This window comes from Ursus americanus, chromosome 5, assembly GCF_024610735.1.
Source record: "Ursus americanus isolate L20-20 chromosome 5, mUrsAme1.1.p, whole genome shotgun sequence".
Lineage (NCBI taxonomy): Eukaryota > Metazoa > Chordata > Mammalia > Carnivora > Ursidae > Ursus > Ursus americanus.
In genome coordinates this window covers 42,422,057-42,449,035 of record NC_142131.1, presented here as the reverse complement: position 1 = coordinate 42,449,035, position 26,979 = coordinate 42,422,057, and the positions used below count along the sequence as shown (strand labels likewise).

Below are 26,979 nucleotides of genomic sequence, written 5' to 3'. Positions count from 1 at the left end.
GAGGAAATGGAGCCAATAAGAATTTAAATAATGTGCCTGAGATCATTCAGCTAGCAAGTGGCAGAAGGGGAACAACAACACAAGTCTCTAGAGTTACAGTAAACGGTTCTGTTCAGTCACTTCTACATAATTGCCTCTTGCATTCAGAGCACCTAGTCTAAGTCAAAATTGCATGTGCAATGTTGCACTCCAAATCTAGGGTCAAAACAAGAAAAAAATACAAGAGTTATGGAAAAATAAAACAAGTGGCCAATGAGCAGAGATGCTGAATAAATGACAAGTTCTCTCTACTTTCCTTCCACCTCCAACGCCATCACCACAGGCTCTAGGTCACACTAACAAAAACACCGAACTTCATCAAATAATCTGTGTTCTGGGTCTCACGCTGTCCTAGTGTGTAGTGGTGGTTACTTTTCTGGACGCCTCTGTCCCTGGGTTTTATCATCTAGTCAAAAATCGAAAAGATCTCTCTGAGGCCTCCTTCCATTTAGTCTCCAAGCATCTGGCATTTACCTCCTTTCTCTTCTCTTCTTTCCCTTCCTTTCCTTTTCACCCCTCTGTCCAGGGAATAAGCTCACCTTCAAGAAATGCCTGCAGTTACTATTTAAAAGCAGGAAAATTTCAATGGATGTGCCCAACATTAGGAGTTATTAATAACTATAGTTGTACCATGAACATTTTGGTGTTTCAGAGTAATACAGCTCACTGAAGGAGAACGACGAGCTACCGCTGGGAAATTGTCTTGAGAAATTTCTACTGGATATTAGTTCTAAGTTTTACATATTTTCTTTCACAGAACCTGACTTCCTCCTGGCAAGTTATAAGAGAGAAGGAACTTCTAATTTAAAAATGGAAGCATCACATAAAAGTGACTAATTACATCCCCAAAAGAACCATTTTTACATATCCAGGTTTTTTCCTTTCAAGCAACTTGAACTTACATTCTTCAAACAGTTAATGAAATCTCTGAAGTTGTTAAAATAAGGAGAAGATGAGAAGAAGGAAAAGCTGGCTAGGGAAAATATTTCTAACAGTATGTCAATGGAGTTTAATAGCTTACTAATAACCTTTTGGGTTTTAACGCTGCGAATGAATTCATACTCAATGGTTTTTTATACGAGGATTAGGGAGTCTAGCCCTGCTGCCTCAAGAGTGTATACTGTGCTGGAAATGGACTGCTTGAAAGAATGTAGGTTGCCCCAGCAGAATCTCCTCTCACCATAATTATTGTTGTTGTTACCGATAACAATTATTACCATCATCTTTTCAGCACGTAATATTGTATAAAGTACATATCCTACAAATTACCGTGTTTAGTCGCTCAAACAATCTTTTCAAACTTCTCATGTATGTATGTTATTTATCCCCATTTAGCAAATTAGAAAACTAAAGCTCAGAAGAATTAGAAGACTTAATTCAAACTTACAGCCAACTTATAGTAAAACCAGGCCTTAGCAACCCAACTCCAGAACTCCTACTCTTTCATCTGTCCCTGACGATAAGGATCATTTCTTATAGGCACAAGGATTTTACATCTCCCTACCAGGTGTGGGGCTGTCAGGGATACTAAGTTTTGCCCAAATTTAGGTAAATGTCCTGAAACAGACATCTCTTCTCCTTATGTAGAAACTGTGCCATCATTTCATATTTGAAATAAGAATCATTTTATAAAAGCCATTCTTTCTCACTGGCTTCCCAAATCACTGAAAACATTTCTCTTTGTTTACTCCTCCAAAAAGGAATGTTATTGGGAAACATAGTTAATAGTTATTTTTAAAGGAAATAGGGCTCAACAAATGAAACAATAGACTATTTTAAGCCTACCTTCCAGATAGTTAAGCTATATTAATAGCTGAAGTTCATCATTTAAAGTAGTGCAAAGAAAATCTAACAAGATACCATTGCACTTAGTATAATCATTACTGTACAGGTGTGGCAAATGTGGCATTCGGTAAGAAAACCTTACAAAGTTAGTATGTGATCAGCAATTATTCCAAAAGTTGGGGTTGGGGTAGCTGGCCAAAAAAAGCTGGACCCTTTCCTTCTCGTATCAAAATAAATGACAGATGGATTAAAAGTTAAATATAAAAAGAGAAATCTGGGTGGCTCAGTCAGTTAAACATCTGTCTTTAGCTCAGGTCATGATCCCAGGGTCCTAGGATAGAGCCCTGCATCACCCCACGGTGGGCTCCCTGCTCAGCAGGAAGTCTGCTTCTCCCTCTCCCTCTGGCCCTCCTCCCACGCCTGCTTGTGCTCTCTCTTGCTCTCTCTCTCTCAAATAAATAAAATCTTAAAAAGAGAGAGAGAGAAATCTTAAAAGGACTAGGATATAAGGTGAAAAGAAATTTAATGATTTTAAAATGGAGTCACACTCCTTAGACATGACATTAAGAGGACCACATGAAGGGAAGTTTCCTAAACCATGCTACATCGAAAAAATTTTACAGACAAAAAATTAAATAGCCTAATTAAAAATTGGGCAAATGACTTAAATTGACATTTCTTCACAGATGATATACAAATGTTCAACAAGCATATAAAGGATGCTCAATATCACTAATCATGAAAGAAATGCAACAAAAAGTAAAATGAGACATAATTCCACACTCATTAGTACAGTTACTATGAAAAAAAGAAAAGAAAAGAAGTATTGAGGAGGATGAGGATAAAGTAGAACACTTGTGCACTGCTGGTAGGATTGTAAAATGGTACCATCACTAAGGAAAACGGTATGGGGATTCCTCAAAAGAAATTAAAAATAGAACTACCATATGATCCAGCAAAGCCACCTCTGAATATATACCCCAGAGAATTGAAATCAGGGTCTTGAAGAGATACTTGTACACACATGTTCACAGCAGCACTATTCACAATAGCCAATAGCTGGAAGCAACCTAAATATCCATCAATGGTTGAATAATAAAGTGAGGTATATACATGTAATAAAATATTGCTCCGACTTAAAAAGGAAGAGAATCCTGTTGTGTGCTCTATCACAGGTGACTTTTGAAAACGTTATACTAAATGGAATAAGCCAGTCACAGAAAGACAAATACTGCCTGATTCCACTTATATGAGCTATCTAACAAAGCCAAATTCATAGAAAGTAGAATGGTGACTACCAGAGGTTGGCAAGAGGAGGGTGTTGTCGCTTAATGGGTACAGAGTTTCAGTTCTGCAGAATGAGAAAGTTCTGGAGATGTGTTCTACAGCAATGTGAATATATTTAAGACTACTAAACCATACACTTAAAAATGGTCAAGACAGCAAATTTTACGTTATGTGGTTTCATCCACAATAAATTTTTTTAAAAAATTTACATATGACTTCTTAAAACTACAAAGTAAAAGAAAAAATAGACTGAGAAACTATTTTTTTAAAGATTTTACTTATTTGAGAGAGAGACAGAGAGAGAGAGAATGAGTGGGAAGAGAGCAGAGGGAGAAGCAGATTCCCCGATGAGCAGGGAGCCCGATGCAGGACTCAATTCCAGGACTCTGGGATCATGACCTGAGCTGAAAGCAGACGCTTAACTGACTGAGCCACCCAGGTGCCCTCACTGGTAGAAATCTACCTTACAGAAATACTTAGGTTTGTAGTGAGAAGTAAATGAAGTAATCCCTGAAAATACCTGGCAATGTACTTAATACTTATAAATTACAGGATAAATGTGACCACTGTTTTTATTATATTTACTTAAATATGCATAAATTATTTCTGGGAGGTTACACCGCACAACGTTAAGAGCAACTGCTCTGGTGAGAGCACATGAAAAGCTGTGAGCACGGAGGAACGGCATCAAGGGAATTACACACCATTATGTTTTATAAGAATTTTTATCATAAACATGTACCACGTTTGCGGTTTAAAAATGCTAACTTTAGTCACTGAGACCAGGACCAAACTTTCACAAAAAACAGGGAAAACTCCCATTGTTCTCCTTCCCTAATTCTTTATGCCTACAGTTTTCCTTCCTTTCTCTCTGAAAAGAGTTCTAGATGCAAAGGATACAAAATGAATACCATTTCCCTATTTCTCTTTTTCTCATACCTTTATTGAGCCCTGGGAAGAAACATCAACACAGTAAGACTGGACATGCAGTGGCCATGGCAGTCATTCACTGAAGGGAATTTTAGTGTTCTTGGCTCCTTGCTCCACATAGCTCTATTGCCTTAGCTCCTCAAACTGGAACCCCAAGAGCTGTTGCAGTAGTCAGAAAGGACTGTCCATGTGGGTGTGGCCCAGATCTCATGCTATCTGGAGGGCTTGCTCAGGGACTCTCACAAGAAGGCATATCCTTAGATACGGCAAGGGGCCCAAATGGCAATCCCAAATATGACACGTCTGCATCTTAAACTCCAGAACCTGTGAATGTTACCCTATTTGGAAATAGGGTTTTTGTAGATGTAATTAAGTTAAGGATCTTGAGATGAGAAGATTGTCCTAGATTTTCCAAGTGAGACCTAAATCCAATAACAAATGTCCTTACAGGAGACACAAAGAGGAAAAGACCATAAGAGAAGGCATATGAAAACAGAGGCAAAGATTGGAGTGATGTAGCCATAACCTGAGGGACCCAGCAACCACTAGAAGCTAGTGAGGAATAAAACCGATTCTCTTCTAGAGCCTCTGTAGAGAGTGCAGCCCTGCCAACACATTGATTTTGGACTTCTGGTCTTGAGAACTGTGGATGAATAAATTTCAGTTGTTCTAAGCCACTAAATTTGTGGTAATCTGTGATGGCAGGTCTTGGAAAGTAATTCAGATGCCCTTCTCTGGAAGACATTTGTCTGAGAATAAATGTTTCAATTTGTTTCAGCACGAGCCTCACTTTTACACACTTCCTTGTGTATATTTTTGTCATTGTCTCAACAGTCATTACTTCAGGGTGGGATGCTTAGGTGAAACCACCTAACAGTGCCACAACTCTTGATGTGGTTGATCTGAACCTCATCCCACAAACCTGTAACTGTACAAGTTGAGATTCATATACTTAAATCCCAAAGGCTTTTCTGTGTTCAAAAAAAAAAAAAAACTATTAAAATGTGAAACTTCATAAAAGTAACATCATATCTGAGGATGAAAGCTGTAACATTCAGGGTGCCCCTCTAAGTTACTGGATCTGAGAGGGGGTAGGACAGAGGAAGGAAAGGGTCTAGAAAATTCCCAGCACGGTCTGTAAGTACTCAACACATTTCCTAGAATAGCTGACCGAGTTCTATAAGACATCAGACCCTCAGAAAAACAAACACACAAAAGCCGACTCTACCCTAGGCTGTTAGATGTGTCAGAAAACTAATTTCAAAGCGTTAAGTCATGATTGTTGCACCAAACAGCTTCTGCTGAGGAAAGAGATTAAGGAAATGGAACATTGCACCTTTCCCTCATTCTTACTGTGATTACAGCTTTAAAATGTATAAATACAAAAAAACCTTGCTACCAGGGTTCCTTGTGAAAATATTCAGAGCATGGCAAGGGAGGAGAGTTTCACCTGGGAAGATTAGCAGATTTTTTCCCAAAAGGCCTTCAAGATAGGCAATACCTTGGAGAAATTACTAGGATTAGAATCTGGCAATGAATTTTGTACACTCAGAAACTGAAATCTCTCATCACATGGGAGGAACTTCTTCTCTCATGAGCAAACCCATATCGTATAAACTTATGGAACTGCTAAAGAGACTCCAAATATTAATTTCTTTTCATTAAGCACAACAATTATTGTGCAGGTTAAAATGCTCAACCATATGACCCAGTGCTTTCTTTCTCATTAGAAAGGCTTATATAATAATGAAGACTATAATCAGAAGATGGCTTTGTGAACACAGAACCAGAACACTATACAGAGATAAACAGGTGATCGATGAGATAAGATAAATTTGAAAGGTTATTAGTAAGATGATTAACATAGTTTTAATGTCTAACGTCATTCTGCTAACCAATAGTTCCTCTCTTCCGGACAATGTTTGAAAAAGAACCGCCAACTGTTTCTTTTGTGATTGTCTCTTATGCCTACACAAATTCTGACCAATCCTACCATCCGATAGGCCTGTAAACTCATCTCTTTAAAGTGTTGCATCTTGGCTCTGATTAAGTACAGATTTCATGTGTTAATTCACAGGAGAAATATCTTATTTCATTATTTCTACATGTTTTCTTTCCCTCCGTTCTATATGCAAGCAGCATAGAACACTGTGGAGTTAATTATGACAATATTAATACTAGACAAAATACAACAGAAGAAACAACATGGCAGAACATTTTTTTTTTTAATTCCTAAACTGTAGCTCACAGATTTTGATCACTTTGCATGGTCAACCTTTATTATTGCTAGGCATGACAGTGACCCAGTAGCTATAACAGGAAGCTGATGACCTTAACTTCCCAGGTGGCCCCTGGTACAAAGCTTGACTTTGATGTGTCTAAACAAGCAAAATATAGAATTTATGATGAGATCTATTAGGATTGTAAAATCTTCTGAGGAGAGGCTGTCTAGAGCTGCCCTGCTTAAGAGATTTAAAAGCAGGCAGATCAAAGCATGTGTCATTGAAAATCCTGTTGGCTGTCATGAGAAAAGGGGTAAAAACTTCAAACCCATTCAGTTGTATCCATTACTGTAATGACTTAGAATAGACAGGATGACGAAAATGAAGAGTGAGTAGTATAGGGTCATAATAACAGTAATCACAGGTCATGTGCCACTGATACTGAATTTTTCTTTTGTACAACAAAGACAGTTTTATATTTTTTTCTCAATAGCTATGGTAACAGGTTTTATTTCTGAGTGCCTGATTTCCTGTCTATAGACCCACACATCTGAATAATATGCCTATCCCAAACATTCATTAGGGTATTCAGGATGAGTCAAAAAGCAAGATGGACAAATGCCAAAAGGTTTCATGCTAATAGTAAAATCTGTTTATCCACTGAATTTCCAAACTGAATTTTGGGCAGTCAGTAAACAATGTTGTTACATCATATTGCATGTCATCAGCTCTAGCTTGTCATATTTTCTTTAATGAATACAAAGTTAGGATTATGTAGATAGGAAGAGAAGAGGCCAGAAATGCCTACATTTCTAGCATGCTAAGAAGGAAAGTCTGGAATACAGGGATTTTCTTCCAGAGAACCAACTCTTTAGGAGTGAGTGGCATACAATTGCTAAGCGGAAAAGTCTTGAGAAATGCTGATTATAATTCTGGGCTCTGTGGAACATTCAATTGACAGTGTATTTCTTACAATGCTTCCATAAAATGCAGTCCTCTTCAAAGTGATGCTATGCTGCTTTTAAATGGGCCACCCTGTATATTCCGAATGAACTTTTTCCAGTTAAGAACTGTGTTGATGTAAATCTACGTTGGCAAGAGCGTCATCAGAGTCAGCTGGGAGTGACAGGCATGTTCTAGCCAATTCTGGGCGGTGTGTTGAAATATGCTTCCCAGGCTACAAGAGCAAATGCACAAAAGCATGCCCACGTCTTCATGGGGGTGACGTGCAGATCAGCAAAGCCATGGCTCTGTCAGAACATAAAACACATACCAGGAGCGTTTCTAGAAGAGGAGCCAACAAATCAATCACAGCAAGAGCTACATAATCCTCACAGGTTAAAAGGTGCCAGGGCTCGCCCTTTCCCTTAGGGCAAGAAAAAAAAAGTTTGTACATGTTGCTGTGCAGGGCACACTCTTAAGACACAAAAGATCATATTTCTTAATAACAGCCAACTAGCTCACACAATATAAATATGCAAGCAGACAACACAAACCAACAATTCGAACTCCAAAGAGAAAGCTATCTATGTTTACCCATTTCATATTTGTTCTGTTTACAAACAGGATCACAAAACCATTCCCGTATAAATGTCAATATGTGGCATAATCCTGCTTTCTTTTGGAAGTAATTTATTGCCAACACAGAAAACTTATGTATTTAATAAAAACAGCATCATTAAAATGACATGTATGAACCACTGGGGAAGGTATGCATATTTTTTAGAAATTATTTTGGTTCTTCAATGTCTAGTTGTAGCATCATGCTGAAGAACAGGAATTTTTCTATCCAGTGCATGAACAAAATGGCAAGTTCATGTTAGGAAATCTGCCCCAGGGGCATATATCTGGAAACTAGCAATTTCCTACTTGCCTGTCTGCATCTTCTCTCACACCTCTATAAGTATACGGTAAGAGGTGGGAGGAACACGGCATTACTAGACAAAGAGTTGGAGTGAAGACTGCCAGGTGGACCTGGCCAGCTCAGTTCCCACTGCCTCTCCCCACCATTTCCATAAATGCGCTACAGGTGAATTAGAGACCCTGAAAGAGTTATAAAAAACAGACCCAAAAGAATGGCCATCCCAGCTGCTGAGTTATGCTTTTCTAACTACACGGCCTCTGATGAGATCCCTGTCTTTGACTCACACTCATCACCACAAGGGCCCCAAAGACTGCCAGGATATTGCTCATCACCAGCCTCTCATCTTCAGAGGGCTCAGTAAACCCCCTCATCTGGTTTAAGTCCTCAGTCCTCCCCCAAACCTCCAAACTCTCCATTGTAACTTCTAGTGCTCCTACTCTGTCATCAGTAAAATCGCCTGTATTTCAACCTCTTCTCTGCCTCCTGCACCTTCTTATGAAAACACTACTGGCTGCCCATCGAGGATGCTGCTTTACTTCAGCCCACTGAGTGGTAGCTAGTTTCCCTTCCACATTTTTTGTACCATTGCCCCTAAAGGAGAAGTGTCTTTCTTGCTCTTCTCTGCTATTTCCAGGAAGTATCATGACCATTGTTTACTACCTCTCCTTTTACTATTTACTCTGCACCACCTTTATGTCTCACCTGGATTCCTGCTATAGCATCTTAACTGGTTTCCCTATTTTCACCTCCTCCCCACATCTATATTTTCCAGACAGAAGCCTGGACAATTCTTCTTAAACTCAAGACAGACTACGTCCTCCCTTAGGCAGACGCCCTCATTGTTAATCCTCCTTTCTTTGATATAGGACCAAGAAAAAAAATCTTCCCGCATTCCCAAATCCTTTACTACAGCCTCAGCACTGCATGATCTGGCCCCCTTCTAGGTCTCTGACTTCATTCATTACAACATCCCCCTCCCTCAAACACACCGGTCACATCCTTCCTCAGGGCCTTTGCACTTCTCATTTCTGCCTGAAATGCTCTTCCACTGGATAATCGTATAATCACCTCCCTCCAATCTCTGCTCAAATGTCACCTTATAGAGTCCTCCCCAAAAAGTTTATATAAAACTCTATCTTCTTTATTCTTCTTTACTGTACTTGTCATTCTCTGACCCTACAGAAAAATTTATTTGTATGTTGTCTTCCCCCCCATTAGAATACTGCTCCATGGGGGTAGAACTCTTTTTGTTGTTGTTGTTGTTGTTGTTCAGTGTTATATCCTTAGAAGAGTGACAGATATAGAGTAGACACTCAGAAATTATTTTTTGAATGGATGAAAGGATAGCAGGATATTTAGCTCCTGATTCTTACCCTGGTGAGCTAGTCTGGAAACAGAGAAAATAACTTCAGAACAAGACGGTTTTCTGTATAGAGACCATCAGAACTGCTAGATGTGTTCGAAGTATTACATTCTCTTGCAACTTAATGAAAAGGCAGGCACAGTCCTCACATAAATAATGTCTCTGCTCTATGCATTAGGACATAAGTGCTACCAGTGGAACTGACACATCTGATTTGAATGGAAACAAATTTGAGTATTCTGCTACTGCAGGAGGATTATCTTAGAAAGTAGGATATTAGCTAACTGAAAGCATAGATTGGTCTAATTGCACTGAATCTCACATTCTAACTACTGAGAGTGTTCAGTGCACACACTTGAAGCTTAGCAAGCTTAGCATGGGGTAATAACTCAAAATGTCACTTCCTTTTATTTGGAATGAAGCTGTTAAGAAAGATAAAATTGATTGTGTGTCATTTAAGCACATAAATCACTGGTGTGTGTGTGTGTGTGTTAGAGAGAGAGAACGCTAGCTGATATTCAAAACCTGATTCCAGCCTACCTTTACGGTCCATCTTCCCTTGAGATACTCTGAGCTAGACTCAAACTCACCCAAACCCCATGTAGTCCCCACAGAAATTCAGTTGTTCCTTTGGCAAAAAGATCACCTCCTGCCACTTCCTCTCCTTCCATACTTCACTCCATTTCCCTCCCTACTGAAATCATCCATGCTTTATTTTCATATCAAATTCCTTTCTAGGCCTCATTTTTCTCTTTTAAAAACGTGATAAGTAGATGAAGTGTGAAGAGAAATAAGAAGAAGAGCAAGGGGAGGCAAAACATTAAAAAAAAAGAGATATTCTTAATGAGAGGGCACAAACTGAGGGTGGCTGCAGGGGAGGTGGGGGGGGATGGGCTAGATGGTGATGGGTATGAAGAAGGGTTCTTGTTGTGCTGTTTGTAAGTAATGAATCAGTAAATTCTACTCCTGAAACCAATATTTCACTATGTGTTAACTAGAATTTGAATAAAATTTTGGAAGAAAAAGAGGCAAGCGAATAAACAACCTATACCTACTTCAATTGTAGTGAATATTAAATAAGATAATCTAACAAAATGCTTAGGTCCTTCTTTGTGACTATGACATCTCGTACTCCATCTCAAATTTTAAGGGAGTCCCGTTTCCAGAAACAAATATCTACCTCCTATAAACTCCTTCCACTCTTTGTCATTATGGCTGTTGTTTCACAGTTACTTGAGGTATGTCCTATCAGATCATAATTCTTGAGAGCAAAGACAGTGCCCTAATAGCATCCCATATAATGATTTTCAGGGGGCAGACACAGTATATACGAGGTGATTAAACTTCTAGATTTCAAGAGGTTCAGATTACCCTCAGTGTTCCACCAATACTATTTTCATATTGCGCTTGATTAACACTTTATTCTTTCCAAAGATCTTTTAACTCTATCATTTGAACTTTTAAATAATTTTATGAAGCATGTATGAATTAATAATAGTTCCATTTTACAAATGAACTTAATGGAGTATAAAATATACATCTAAGGGCTCACTGTAAGTAAGGAACAAAATCAGAACAGGCAGTATGTTTCTGGACCTCTTTCTGTGTCACAAGACTGTGCTAGAGGCTAGGGACACAGTGAATGGGGCAGAACTCATTTCTCCCTTCATAAAGCTTATCCTCTAGAACAGCGGTTCCTAACTAGGCACAATTTGCACCCTTCCACTCTGGGAAATATTTGACAATGTTTGGAGGCATTTAGGAATTTCATAATAGGGTGGGATTATTGACATCTAATGGGCAGTGGTCACGGGTGCTCCTAACATCCTAAATACACAGGACACCCCCATAGCAAAGCATTGTTTGGACCCAACTATCAGCAGTGTCAAGGTTGAGAAACCCTGCTCAAGACTCAGCTTCAGAATAAATGCTGTGAAGTATCCATAGGAAACAATACCAGATGAGGTTTGTAGAGGCAGGTTTGGAACTAACGATATAGACTTAAATGCCACATAGAGGAGTCTGTACTTTATCTTGCAGACCAGGGATTGGCAAACTATGGCCCATGGCTCGAATCCAACCTCCTATTATTTTTTGTAACTAGTGTTATTGAACGTACTCATCCCATTTTATGTCTTGGGCTGCTCTGGCACTAGAGTGGCATAACTGAGTAGATGCCATAGAGACTGTGGCCCATAAAGCTTGAGACATTTACTCTCTGGCCCATTACAGAAAAACATTGGCTTATCCCCACTATAGACAGTGGAAAGGGACAGAACTTTGGGATAATTAATGAGATAGCACGGGTAGAACATCCTCAGGGGGAAGGGACTGGTGGCACAAAGATAAGATACTTTTGAACAAGCCCAAACATAAGGCTGATGCTAAAATAGGCAGTGGTATCAGGAAAAAACAGAAAAGCAAGAAACATCAGATGAACTAATCTATAGGCCTGGGTAGAGAAAGGGCAAGGCAGAAGTCAAAGATGACTGGGAAAGCAGGGGTTCTAGGAACAGAAAAAGAAAAATCAGAAATGGGGAAACAGTGAGCTCAGTTTTTCACATTATATCTGAGGTGAGAGATCTCCCAGGTGGAAATGTCCAGAAGAGACACTCAGATCTTGAGCCAGGCTTAAGAGTTGGATTTTGTTGTATTTTAAATGGAGCTAGCAACTGGAGCTGGGGCAGACTTCAGGCAGATGGTGCAGGGAGCATAATGAAACAAGGCCGAAGGGCTAATTACGTAACCGGAGGGCACTTCAATTTAATGTGCTGGAAATGAAATCAATGAAGGAGGAAAAGAGAGATCTCAGAGAAATAAGAGTTAAACCAGTGAACGAGAGAGTTTCAAGGAGGGGTCAGCATCAGTATCAAATGCGAATAACATACTGCCATTGCTCATGCTGAGCATATCAACAAATGATTTTAAACACAAAGGCAAAACTGCTTTTAATTTATGCATGCACTTGTTCATCTGTGAAGAAAACCTTCAAGGTGAAGGGAAGATAATGCTCCTCCTTAGTTTACAGCTGGTACACTGTTGACTTTCATTGAAGCTTTCATTTTTTACTCCAAAGCATATCAGTCTTCTGAAGTCTTTATTAACAGTGTAAAAAGAGAAGGAGGTGACCAATGAAGATGTTCCTCTAAGAAAGTTTGTCAAAGGATGTTCCAACATCACTTGTAGAGCTGTTTGCAAATGTGACTTCTGCGGCCCCAGCTCTGATCTGCTGTGTGTGCAGGGCTGGTTTCACAGGAGTGACCTAAGCAGCCGTGTAAGGACCACACTCTTCAAAGGGCCCTGTGCTGGACTAAATGCTCTGCTCTTGCTATCAGGAAATTCTTCATAGTCTTTCGAACAGGTGTTTCTGTGTTTTCACTGTACATTGGGCCTTGCAAATTACAAAGCCTATCCTATGAGGGAGTTATAGTCTAGAATTAAATAAGTTCTCCAGAAGATTACAGAGGTATAGAAAAATCAGACTCCTCACTTACCTCAGCTTTCACTTATTTGTATGGAGATCCTACACTCATTTAAAATGTCCATGTTTGTGCTCTTTGGCGTGAAAGCTGCCATTAGCAGGTAGGTACTTTCATGGAACAATTCTATGCTTCTTTAAATCTGTGTAGCTACAACGTAGGTAGTAAGTATAGGGTGGTGGTAAAACAGGATACCAATACCTCACGTTCTGCTTAGGAATTGGAATTACACAGTTGAAATTCAGCATGTTTACTTTCAACTAAGGGATTCAGATCTGAAGAGTCTGTAAGAACCAATGTCCTTCTTCCAACAGTGGAAGTATCGGTTGTTCAGGTATCACTGGGATGGTGTAGGATAAGGTCTAATGCTGCAGCAAGATAGTTTTAGGCATAGGTGCTGTGGTTTTGTGAATTTTTAAATGCTGAATTAAGTAATGGGAAGGTTATCTCCTTTCCAAATCTCTTTCAGTCATTCTTACTATCTTAAGGAGAAAGATTTAACTGGTCTTTCACATCTCTATATTACTTGCTAACTGTCATTTTAAACAGAGAGCAGATTTTAGGCTCAGAACCTTGAGCAGGTCATAGGATCCAGCTACACTTGAATCTGTGTAGTCTTTCTTAATTGTATTTGTTTCAGCGATCTTCTACGCATGATAAATGACATAGGTTTCCAATTTACAGTAATATTATAAAACTTCTTTTTTAAACATATACCCCTTTAAACAAAAATGCAAATCCAGTAAAAAAATTAAATACAAAACAGTGCAAATGACTCACAGATGGACCTCAAACTGGGAAGGTGAAACAGGAATGATCACACTATTAACGATGCTGCTATTGTTATTAATAAGAGGACTTTATTAAAGGAAGCTAGGTTCTATTCAGAGGAGAGCCACATCATTCCACCTTGTGCGTCATCAGCCTCCAATTCATATATGGTTTTGTTATTACTACCCATAAATCATATGCTGTCCTCTTTGGCACTCACTCAATAGAAAGTCATAAAAAAAAAAATCACGCTGCACAGAATAAAGCAAAGAAAACAAATATTATAAACCTAAAGAAGGTAAACAAGCAGAAATGAATCCAAGTATCCTTATTAATCAGAAAGTTGCTTACTTCCAAAGATCAATAGTACACACTCATCATATATGAATGTAAATATGAAATCAGTCCTCTAAGAAAATGAAAAAAAACCCACATACCCTATTAATAATAATATACAGAGGAAACCACTTTATTTTAATAATAGCTAATTTGATCAGAGGGCTATCTCATAAGGGTAATGGAAAGGAAATTGGTTGGTTTGAAATTCCCACAATGTAAAAATAAATATAGATTGAACTATAGAGAAAATGTTCACATTAAAATAACATTTCTATGCTGAATATTTTCAAAAAGGTTTCCTATTATTCAATTTTAGTTATTCTGAAGATCTACTTTGGAGAAGGGATGCTTAGTTTTTGCCAGTTCAAAGTTACTCCAAATTGTCATCCTAAAAAAGGAACTATAAAGTGTATTTTTCTTTGTTTTTTCTTTTTTTTCAAATTTCTCCTCAAAATCTTGACATCTCCTTTATAAGCTTCGGTCTTAGAGTATAATTTAACCACTAAGAATTCTAAGAGATAAGGATTAGTCATTAGAGCTTTACAAGCTAGTTATTCAGTAATTTCTTAAGAATCATGAATATATTTATATGTTTATCTTCTTTAGAAATACAACAGGCATAATTTACTTTCAAAGCGTAAACTAAATATTGTTAAAATGCATATATTTGATGAATTTGTGACACTCTCATACTAATTCATACATATATGCTATGGTTAAATTATACCAGTCTAGTTGTGTGCAAACCCAGGACACACACACACACACACACATACACATGCACACGCACAAAGTCATGGTGACAAAGTCCATATAAGTGGTTAATCATTGAGTTTGAAATTTCTTTCCACTAGGGCACTCAAACATCACATTACCAGGACTTTTAGGCTGGAAAAGTATGGATCTCCCCAGCTGTTTAGCATAAGAGGCACAGTATGGAAGGTATATTTCTCAATTAAACAACAAATATTTACTAAATGCATATTATACAGGTGGCACTTAGCACTTCAGATGGATACACAGATTGCTACACTTTAGGAACTAATAGTTCAGCTATACAGGACAATGCACAAATGAAACAGAAGACCATGTAAGATATAAAACCCCAAACAAATGGCAACACATTGTGCTCTCAGAGCTCAAAGGCAAGTATCACCAAACCAAGTCAGGCAATCTGGCCCTGTACACACTGGCTCACGAAAACCCAAAGTCTGGCCACTGATCCCAATGTTTTCTCTTCTTTTCTCTTATTAAACCTTATATTTTTAAATGATATCCTGACCCAAAGAAGATAATCTCAGAAATGTCACTTGAAAGAGGAAAGACAGCATTTATTTCTGGCCCCAGAGATAGTACCATTCTAAAAGCAGGTATCTTGTTAAGTCAAGGAGATGACCCCATATCGGAGGGATCTGGCATGAAGGCTGGCAGATGAACAGAACAAGATTGTTTTGAGGTAAGATGGGCTTTGGTCCTCTTATCCGGCTATCCGGTCGTTCGCAGCCAGCCTGTGAGTCAGGCCAGCTCTGGTTACCAAGCAGTTTGCTTCTCTGTTGCTTAGTGACTTGAGCCTGCAGACCATCATTTCCAGCTGGCTCTTCTGGAACTAAACAGTAATAGATTTTTGACTTGATCTTTCTCTTTAGAGCCCAAGCCTTCCCTGCCTTTTCCTCTGAATCATTGAAAATAAAATTATTCTGATTGGTTTTGTTTTTATTCCAGTCTTATTTTAAAAACTACTCTGAATCAGAATGCTCTCTGTTGACTCTGAAGCCCTCCTTCACCAAAGACATATATTTCTCCTATACTACATACACTTTCATTACACAAAGAACATCTACATTCCTACAAGCCACGTGTAAACAAACAAACTGAGATTCCATACCAAGAATGAATTCTGCCCCTGCCATTCTGTTAACTCTACCACCATTCTGCAAAATCACTGAAAATTCACTGTTTTCACTTAGTTATACATTCAAGGTAGAGTCATAAATGTGAATGTGACTCTTGGCTCAAAGAGAGCCTTGCTGAAAGAACACAAGATAGAAAGTTAGGTAGACCTCGGTTCAAGTTTGAACTCAACTCACTTCATGGCTGCAGAGCTGCATGATCTTGGTTATACAAAAATTTTGGGGGGCCCCAGCATCTGCATGTGGGAAATACAGCTAATGATACTTAAATTCAATACTTGTTTGTTTTGAAGGGCCAGTGTACATAAAGTACCTGACACATAGCTGGAGAGAAATCATTAATAGCTATGTTAAAATAAATCTAAGATTAGAAGCTATGTTATTAGGAACCTGAAGGGGTTTTTTTTGGTTTTTTTTTTTTTTTTGAAGATTTTTATTTTATTTATTTGACAGAGAGAGAGACAGCCAACGAGAGAGGGAACACAGGCAGGGGGAGTGGGAGAGGAAGAAGCAGGCTCCCCGTGGCGGAGCCCGATGTGGGGCTCGATCCCAGGACTCTGGGGTCACGCCCTGAGCCGAAGGCAGACGCTTAACGACTGAGCCACCCAGGCGCCCCTGAACCATTTTATTCCAAAACGAAATGGATGATTCTTCTCATATCAACTGAAGATCTCATTTTGAGAATAAGTACTTCATGTGAAACAGAGAGCATTTATGCCCTTAACACTGAAGATAAAATAATTTTTTTCTATTTTATATATATATATATACAGCAGAAGAGACTGATATGTTAAAATGGTATATAATTGAAGATGCAATAAAAGAAGAATTTTAATTAGCATTTTTATTATCTATAGATTTCCATATTTCCTACCTAAAATCATGGCTTCTAGATTGTATCCTAGAGTGAATACCAGATACCTTCACTCTAAAGGCCCTGGAGCCTTTTTATGAGTCACTGAATTATTAAGAATTCTGTCCCTCTTTTTACCCATGTGGCATCTACCTCACTCACTCACAACACCAAGCTGGAACTTGTTTTTAATTACTTATCTTAAATGTACTGTAGTTATCACTTTGTAAATTTAATTAGTCAATTTTTTACTTGTAAATATCTAATGCCTTTATGACCATATGACTTATGAACAGAGACTCTACAATTCAAAAAGGTTGAATAACTAAGGTCAAATATAAGTGGTCAGTGGAGCTAGAAATATAGGGCTTCAACTCTACTAAAGTGATCACAGTTTTAAAAACATGATTTTTTTCAAAAGCAAATCCATTAAAAAACAATGACATAATTTTGCTACACTGGTGATAATAAAACTTCTTCCTGAACCTGCTACTTGAAGAATAATTTTAGTAGCTTCCCGTCTAAGAAAAACATAAAAAGTGCTGAAGCTCATTTAATTACCTAACCTCACAGGAACTTGTTATTTATAAGGATATGTATACAAAGAGTAACTGTGAAAATTAAAACCATCTTTTAAAAATAATTTTAATGAACTCTGAGATTCAATTTTTTTCTTTTCTTCTTAATTCAACACTTCTGCCAAGTATACAAAAATAGATTGTTTTTGCATAAACGTATTTTTGCTATTAGTAGAAATGGCTTCAGCTGGTGTAGACATGCATCATGTGTTTTCTCTTTCTTTAATATAAATGTCAAAGGTCACAGAAAGCACATATGTGTAATAAACTGCCAGGTCATTTCAACGTTTTCTTCATTTTTCCTCTGCAACAATTTGTCACTTTTCTTCTTTGTAATTTCTTACATATTGCAAACCAATTGACAAGTGCTTTAAAGAGGAATGTCTTCCTGGGGTCTTCTGATTTGTAGGAAAGGCTAATCAACCTTTGAAAACCTACAGACACCCTTAACTTACAGTGCCCCCAAGATTTCCACCGAAGACACACAGCCAATTACACCAGGGACACAGCTAAAGACTCAGCCAACTGACCCCACCCAACATGCCTGCAGTACTTCCTGTTGTGCTCCCCAGATAATTTCCCCAGAAACTTCCTTCCCACCTCCTGGTATCACACTATACCCACAGTTCACCTCTGGGTTCTCAGCTCCTCAGAGAACACCAGCAATGCCTGTCTCTGGGTATCTGTACCATGAAGGATAGAGAAAAGATAACCTTAAAGTTACGTAGGGCAAATATAGGAGACCTAGAACAGGGGAGAGAGTTCTCAAATAGAATCAATAACACTGGCTTTGAAAACCAACTCGTGTGTGTGTGTGTGTGTGTGTGTGTGTGTGTGTGTGTGTGCTACAAACTCTCTAAATGGCTGGATTTCTCCTTTATAGATAGAAAAGTGTTTCTTCTCCCTTCTGTAACTTGAAGAAAATTTATAGCGTATTTCTCTCTTAACAACCTTAAAAACAAGTACAGTTGCTGAAGAAATTATGACTCAAGAAAGCAAATGTTTACTTTTAAACATGAACAATTTTTTTATCTAATGCCAATGCCAGGTAAAGAGAAATCTATAATAAATAAAAAATACGGCCAAAAGCACTTATCTAGTTCCCTAAAAATCTTTAAGATTTTCTAAAAGTCTCCTGCAGGAGGCCTTTCAAAAATACACCTAAAGAAATTAGTTTGTTGTTTAAGGATGTTACTAACTGCTTCATCTACCTTTGAATGTTGTAATTAAAAACACACATGTATACATAGAAATTACAAAGGTAAGACATATGATGAATATTACTTAAGATACCAACTTACCCAGAGAAACCTTAATCCCTAATTATAGTTATACACCCTCTAGAACACTTTTCTTCATTCACAGTGCAAATTAAAAAGAAAACCTAAAAAATATAAAGATTTTCTTAACTATTTGATTTTCCTGAAATAAACTTACACTGGAAATTATGTTTTCCTCACCAGAGATCACACTGACTTTGGAGTCCCTGCTGACATCAGAGGGAATCCCCTACTCAGATGAAAGCAGAGTCCTGTCTATAATCACTAGACTACAAGGTACTAGATATTAAGTAAAAATGATAGAACAGAGTGGTAAAAAGCACAGACACAAAGGGTTCTAGTTTAACACAGAGTACCAGACCAAAAAGCCTCCCAAAACCTCCCAAAACAAAACAAAAAAACAGTGTTCAATAAACATTAGCTGGTGATGTAATTGTTATGAATAATCATTGAAGGAACGGCAGAAGTAAGATGTACTATAGATTCTGAAGAAGAAACGGATTATTTCCATTTGGGGGGAACAGGAGGAAGCTCTCAGAAACAGAGAGATCTGAATGACATGTGGAATGGGAGTAGGAAGGGGAGAGGCATCAAGTTCTATGGTTCCACCTCAGAATATCTCTCCTTTCTGCCTTCTCCTTTTCCATAGTCATGAAACTGACATACACCTATCATTCTTGCAAACTCTTTGTCTCTTTGCATATTTTCTCTTTAGCCCAATCCATTCACAAACAACTGACAGGATAACCATCATGTGATTCTAAAGATCCAGGCAGATCAAGGCTGGAATGAATAATGGATATATTGCATATAATAAGGAAAACATTTGCTTAAAATGACACTCATTCAGTGTCTATCCCTGTACAATACACTGTAATCTACACATGACTATATTTAATAAAACCACAACACCTAATAGATACAATTACTATTCTCAGGAAATTGGGTAATGGGGAAATTGAGGCATATGATATGTAACTCGTTCAAAATCATGCAACTAGTAAATGGGAAGTCAGAATTCAAACTCAGTCTGGCTTCTGCTTAGACGCCCTCTATACAAGTCACACAGCACCTGAAGTATTGTGTTAACTCAGTATGCTACTCTTGGAATGGGTCATGAAAATCCAAATGAATTTTGGATAAGAATAACCACGATTGACCTGGTAAATACAGCATATAAAGGTGAAATAGCTTAGGATGCTTGGTTAAGAAAAGAGAAGAATTGGTTTAAGAAAAAAAAAAATGATAACACTGAAAATATTGACTAATGGGTATATGAGGAATAACTAAACAAGGCCCTGGGTCTCTAGTTGGTTACTCTATGCTTCTTACCTTAAGGGCTACATTAAGGAAGAGAGGAGAGATTCAGGCTCTGGGGTTTTCAAAGCAGATCATAGACCCAAGCATGACAATTACAGGGAAGGAGACTTCAACTGTATATTAGCAAGGACTTCCCAATCAATAGACTTGCCAAAAAATAGAATTTCTCTATATGACTCTCATCCAGGAAGTGTGCAGAGATGTTAAAGGGCTGGTCATCATGTTATTCCATGAATTCAACTATGGTATAAAGGGTAAACCAGGTGGCCCTATTGTTCTGTGACTGAGATGGGCTAGGTATTCACCCAGTCTGTTTGACCTTATTCCTGGAAACAGAGCTGAGATAGGTTTCCCATCCTCCTTTGCAGTTAGATGTGACCATTGAGCTGAGATCTAACCAAGGAATATTAGTATAAGTGGTATGTGTACTTCTAGGCCTGCCTCATAAAAACTCACATCTTCCACGTTCTTTCCCCCTGATTCCACTGAGCCTGGTACCCTTAAAACTCATGTGTCACAAATAGTGGAACTACAAGGTGGTAGGATCTCAAGTCCCTGAAACACCCCAGGGTAGCATACGTACCCATGAGCAGCAGAAGCAGACGTAACCATTTAGGGTGTCAATCCACTGAGATTTGGAGAGTATGTTGTAGAGCAAAATGATTACCTCACTTAAAAGATATGCCTTCCAACAGGATTTATTTTTTTCAACTAGAGTGCAAATTATTTCAAACCAAAGACTAGCTCTTAATCAGTTTTGTCATCAGTATGTACAAATTAAACACTTTCAGCTCAGCAGGTATTAAACTTAAAAATATTGAAAGGACAGGAATAACAGGCACAGTAACCAACATTCTGAGGTGAACACATAAGGTGTGCAATGGCTGATCATCTAATTTAGGAGGAGCAGAGGATTTGAGTGTGGTGGTAGGAGCAGCAGTTAAGGTAGCAAAGAATGTATATACATTAGAACAGTTTGGAATTTTTTTTTAAATTCTGCATAATGTTTAGTCCAAGTTATGAAAGCACAGGTAGAACAATATTTGTTAAAAGATGCCTATGGATATTACAAAAGTCTTGGGGATCATTGAACCAACATGGAGGATGTGAGGTACTCTTTCCAACTCCTCTGCTGAGTGCTTTAGTCAAAAAGAGATAGTGTTTCCTCCTGAGTTACTGAGAATTGATATTATGATTTTTATTTTCTATTTCCATCGCTCCTTTGATGCCTCCCTGATCTGGCCAAGACATGATATACCAGAATAAAACATCGGCAGAAAATTGTGCTCTTGGAGTTTCCCCAAAAAGCACCAGAAAAGGAAGTGCCAGAAATTTCAGAAGAAAGCCTGTTTTCATGAGATTTCCTGCCTTCCTTACATCTCAACATGTCTAAATAGTTCAGATAACCTTCAGATGAACTCTAGGTTGCTTCACTCAGTTGGAAATCAAGCAACTGAGCTAGGCTTACCCATTCAACAATGGGTACAACTTAGGAAGTGTAATTTAAAAAAACTACCTCAACCAAAAGGGACATTGGATACCAAAATCCTGGGCCTGATTTCATGAACCAGAGCCAGCTTTCCTGCTCTGGCCTGATTCTTTCTGAAATATGCATAAAACAAATTCACCTATTATAAAGAAGATAACAATATGCATGAAGAAAATAAATGAGCAGCTTTCCTGCTCCGGTCTCAAGCTATCCCTCTTCTTCAGAGCATCTCCTAATATTTAGCTATGTCTTTTACTCACTACTTACCTCTGTCAAATTTTTTCAAAAATACCTTACTCAGAGAAAAGTCACTCTTTCCTAATTTCTTTTTTAAGATTGAATAATGCATCGTTTTTCTTACCCCTCTTATGAGCATTACATCTAAAGAACATAGAAACACCATTTAGTTAAAATCCTGGAGGAAATAAGAACACTTCTCCAGTCAGAGATCCGGCTATTTGAAATTAAAATTCTGAGGACATTTCTTTGAGTAGGATACGTATTTCCTTTGTCATCTATTTTCACCTACAATATTAATACGGTCCAGGGCACAGCCATGTTGCTAATTTAGATTTTGACTCTCTCTACTTCTTGTTGCTTCTTTCCTAGAAGTCTTGTTTCTGGTTTGTTTGTTTATTTATTTGTTTGGTTTGGTTTTCCATTCCTGGCATGATCTTTGGTTTTCTATGGAAAAAAATGTATAAAAATCATTCAGCCAGTGTCTCAACTACCAGGTTCATTATTTTTTGTTACAGCTGTTTTCTTTATCATAATTAATATTCATTTTACCAAAATGTGTAGGTAGTGTATAGAACCTACTACTACCTAAAATAAACCAAGTACGCATCACAGACAACCCCCCCCTACTCCATCATAGGTTAGAATTGCCTCTTCTCAGGCAAACACTGTAATAAGCTTACACAATGGTAAGTTTAAATATTTCCTTTTGTAAGAGCAGGAAAATATCAAGAATCATCTAAAAAACTAGGTGGAAAATATTCATAAAAAATTCACCCATTATAAAGAAGGTAACAATATTCATGAAGAAAATAAATATATTGACAAAACAAAGAATCCAAAATCAAAGAACACAACAATATTACCAAGTAGCAGCTGGCAATTTCTTGCACAGAATTCCTAAACCCTTTCTTCTTCCCATTGGAAAGACATGTTTGAGATTATAAATACATTAAAGTCAGTAGCAAAGTAGGGGCTTGCGGGGGCACACCAGTACACACGCAGGCACACACTCTCTCTATACACATCTCTGTTCAACTGGGGATTATGCAGAAAGGAGAGCAAACTATGATTTTCCCCCCTCTCCTTTCTGGTCCTTTCTTTCCTAGGTTTTTGCAGGACCTGGCAGGGAGATTAGCTTATGAAATCAAAGAAACGCCACCACATCGGTATGGGAGTAAAACTGCATTCTTATTTGACATCTGGAATCCAATTTTCTTGTAGGAACTTGCAATAGGAATTGAACTTTAAGAACCACCCACTTCAAGGATTTCCAGTCTCAAGGACTGCTGCTTTGACTAGGACATCTGTGGGATTTGTTGGTAAGGTAAATACTTCCCATAAATCACAGGTGAGGAATAATGAGAGTCCTCCCTCCCCACCCCTAAAGTGAAAGGGCGGGAGGTGCACAGATAACCCAGGGGGAACCGCCACCAATTCCGGGGAGCCTTGCAAACCTTACCACGTATGTGCCACCGTGAAACGCCGCTGTTTAGGGATGTTGCTGCTGAGAAGCATCCTCCGCAGGAGCCTGGGGGAATTTCTCGGAGAAATCACTGGAGAGAGCTTGGGAGAGACCGATTTCCTTGCTGGCTTGGACTTCTCCTGCTGCAACAGGTTTTCCCGCAAGGATTTCACAAGATCCTCGTTCAGCCAGGGGTTTGGACAATGCGGATTATCCACTTCAGGTACTGTTAAGGTGTCCGGGCTTGTCGTCTGCTGAGCCATTTTCCGGGTCAACTTTGTACAGTTGGCAACAATCCAGGGCAACGTGGTTCCCTGGCCTCTTTCCAGTGACTGCTTCTCTCAGAGTCCGGGGAAATGTCCGGAGAAGCAGGTCAGATCCAGCTGCTGTTAGTTCATTCGGTCGCCTGCCTCAGTCTCTCCGTGGAGATGGGGTTGGGTGTAGACGAGAAGAGCGCACTCCTCGGCGGAAGCCTGTTAAACGTCACCCCTCCTCTGCCTCTGCCGATCCCCTGCCAAAGATCACTGACGAGCTCGCAGGGCAGGGGAATATGGAGGGAAGCCACTGCGTTAGCAAGGCTTTGTCAGCGCTACAAAGCAGCCTGTTAAACTATTGGAACTAATGCGCCGCAGCTGCTCCAGTGACTTCTGCTTATGTACATAAAAAGTCCTGGGGGGAGGGCTTAACCATCAGATGCCTGCTGCTTGGTTGTTTGGCTAGTCTTTCCATTTGCTTATTCCCGAATCCAAAGGAAAGAAAAACTTTGAACTTGACCTTCCTCTCCAGCAAGGGTTATTTATCTGCCTTCAGTCCATGTTCATAAAAGAAAATTGCTAGTCCTTTGCTTTTTATAAGGGAAGAATAAACAAGCACTAGCTAGATAAGAAGGACTACTTCCCTGTTTGTTAAGTTCAATCTGATGCACCTTGTAAGACAAATCCCAAGGGGATAAAATTGACTTTTTTTTCCCCTCTAGTTAGAAACAAAAACAAAAGGTTTCAAAATACCACATATGGAACACATTACAGGTTGCTGTTGTGTTGTACAACCTTGCTAATTATGGCCCTTTCAAAGCATGGAACAACAGTATTTACATCCAAGAATGGTATTTCTTATCTCTTTGGATTTAAACTGAAAACCTTCCAGAGGGACACACTGTTTTCATAAGAGTAGTTAAAAATGATTTTAAAGTTTCAATTATTACTTATGGTATACAAAACTTTATGTAGTCAACTATAAAAGAATAAAATAAATCTAGCTTTTCATAGTTATTTCCTTATTTTTCTTTTGATGTAAGATTTTCATTTGTGATCAACATAGTTTCAACAAACTTACACACAGGAGGTTTAAAATTTTAAAAAAGGAAGAAATTATTTCTTGCCTATTTAATTTACTACTGGAAATAAATTAAAAATGTTACAACAATTCAAGTAAGTAAGCAAGCGATAATAAAGACTGTTAAATCTCATTATATGGACACTGGAAATGCAAGAATTAAAACTGGATTGTAAGGGAGCCCAAACCTTTGCATAGAGATGTAGCCAACAGTCTAGCGACGTTACAGAGAGTTCAGGATTGAAATCAAATCACTTTTCTCAGGAACTAAGAATATTTTTTTCATATTTTAAAAACACAATGATTTAAGAAGTCGTTGGGAAATACACCCAGATAAAATAGAGAACAGAATAGTCTGATTCAATTGGGGGTTTTTTGTTTGCTTTTTGGTTTTTGGTTTCTATGATTACTATTAGGTTAGTTTTTAAAGTTTCTCCCACTTCCCTCCCTCCCTCTCTGGTTATTTCACCTTAAATTTAAGTTCTTTGTCTTTAAAATGTTACAGATAGGATGCACTGAGGTTCTGTTTACAGGAGCACAGGGTCACCACCTAGTATAACTATAACAATTTAATGAGCCATACATTCCGTGACTTAATCAGAAAATCTGCTCTGCAAATACTCAAATTTTTAAAAATCAGGGTGTGATAGTTCTTAAAGAATTTTCACCAGTAAAAAAGGTCTCATCACAGCTAAACATTAAGTAACAAGCTCCCTTAGTTTAAACAAGCTAAAGATGTCCATTTATTCATACCTTTTAGCATTATATACATATACATAATCACTAATTGAGTAGCCAATTTCTCTAAAGTGGGCTGAAGGACTGACTTTTGTATTAGGAGTTGTGCAAAACAGGTATGCAATGCTTACCCTCAAAGAACTCGTAAGTTATGGAAAAGACTGGACAATACTCAGGAGAAGACACCAGAACATGTAGTGATAATTATCGGGTGCAGAAAAATACAATGAAAAAGGTATGCATAATGGATGAAGGAATGCTGAGGTGGAGTAAAGCCTGAAGAGGGGGAGGATCAAAAATTGATGAAAAGGAAGGTGAAAAAGAAGCGCCTTCTAGGATAAGAAACTAGAATTTACAAATGCAGTAAAGAAGAAATAAGCAAGTTTGTTTGGGAAAATAAATAAATAAATAAAGTCCAGTAGTCAGTAGATGTAAAACCTATTCAGATTTGTAGAAATAAAAAAAAATCAGATAAGAGGATAAAGTGAGGGGGAAAAAAACCCTAAACAACAGGTAGCAAGTTGACATGCCCCGCCCTCAAAATGTTAGAAAAATTTCCCACTGCCTAAAGATAGTTCTATTCAGCAAACATCTGTGGGCATTTATTTTGTGCTAGGCACTATATGAAGTGCCCTAGGATATTTAAAGATTAGCTAGATGTTGTCCACGTTGTCTGGGCATTTATAATCTGGTAAATTAACTGCAAAACAATTCACATGTCAAAGTATAACCCAAGTACCTAGATAAAGCCAGGAAGCTGAAGATACTTAATGTCTGGTTTTAAGTAGAGAAAAGTGATTCTCAATGACCAAATAAAGGAATCGCTATGACTAAGAATACTATGGGCCATAAAATGGAAAACTCATTGAGTTCAAGATATTCTAGGTTCTAGTTCTTGCTTTCAGTGACCTTCATTTAAGAGGAGTAAAATATTTACAAGTTAGTCTTCTCATAAGTAGATATCATGTGGATACTCAGAGATTAGGCACTCTGTTAATGAGAATAACTAAGCTAAAATGGAAGGTATAATATTCTATTGAAAATTCATTAAGGGTTGTGGAAAAACATGTTCTAAAACAGAACAAAGGCATTCTGCAAATTTCCCATTGCTTTGGTGCTTGTTAAAAGACTCCACTGTAGACACAGAATCGGCTGCCTTTCTATAGGTTTCCATATCCTATCATTATTTGGTCAATATCCTAACATCTACAATTGCCCCCCTGAATCCCCCAAATGATATATGGCACTCATGCCGCTTTTTGAAAATAAAATTAATTTTGTTTTGAGAATTCTTTGCCATCCTCCCTTCAAGTAACTTGGAAAACCCCACAGCATTTCAAAATCATGCTTGAAAATAACTGCCTTAGGAAATACAAATTGTGAAGTTCTGAAGATAATCAAAGGTGGGTGAGGTTTGGATAAACTGGCGATTTTCTTATAATAATGCAGAGGCTCAGGGGAACTCTTCCAACAGGAATACAACACAGCTTGCCTTTTTTTCCCCCTTTTTAACAAAATCTCTTTAAAATTAACTGCCAGAAACTTTTCTGAAAAACACAGTACTGCAAATGACAGCCAAATAAGGCCTTTGGTTTTAACAAGTGGAAATTTGAAAGTGGGCGAAATGTTTTGATAAAGTCACCCACGCCTAGAACAGCAGATAACATCTCTTAATTTCATAAAGGTTTTCCTAAA

At 38.1% G+C, this 26,979-nt stretch overlaps 1 protein-coding gene across 8 annotated transcripts in view; it reads right to left on the bottom strand.

The window, feature by feature from the left end:
* PDE4D (phosphodiesterase 4D) overlaps positions 1-26,979 on the bottom strand; it is a 1,386,129-nt gene that overhangs the window by 686,918 nt on the left and 672,232 nt on the right. The window contains exon 1 of one of the 8 annotated variants that reach the window (XM_045795043.2): positions 23,209-23,855. The exons of 6 other annotated variants lie outside the window; for them this stretch is intronic. In XM_045795043.2, the coding sequence (XP_045650999.1) occupies positions 23,209-23,474 (266 nt within the window). In that variant the 5' untranslated portion in view covers positions 23,475-23,855. Of the gene's footprint in view, positions 1-23,208; positions 23,856-26,979 lie in introns of those variants that run through there. One more of the 8 variants, XM_087861888.1, reaches the window with a different exon arrangement.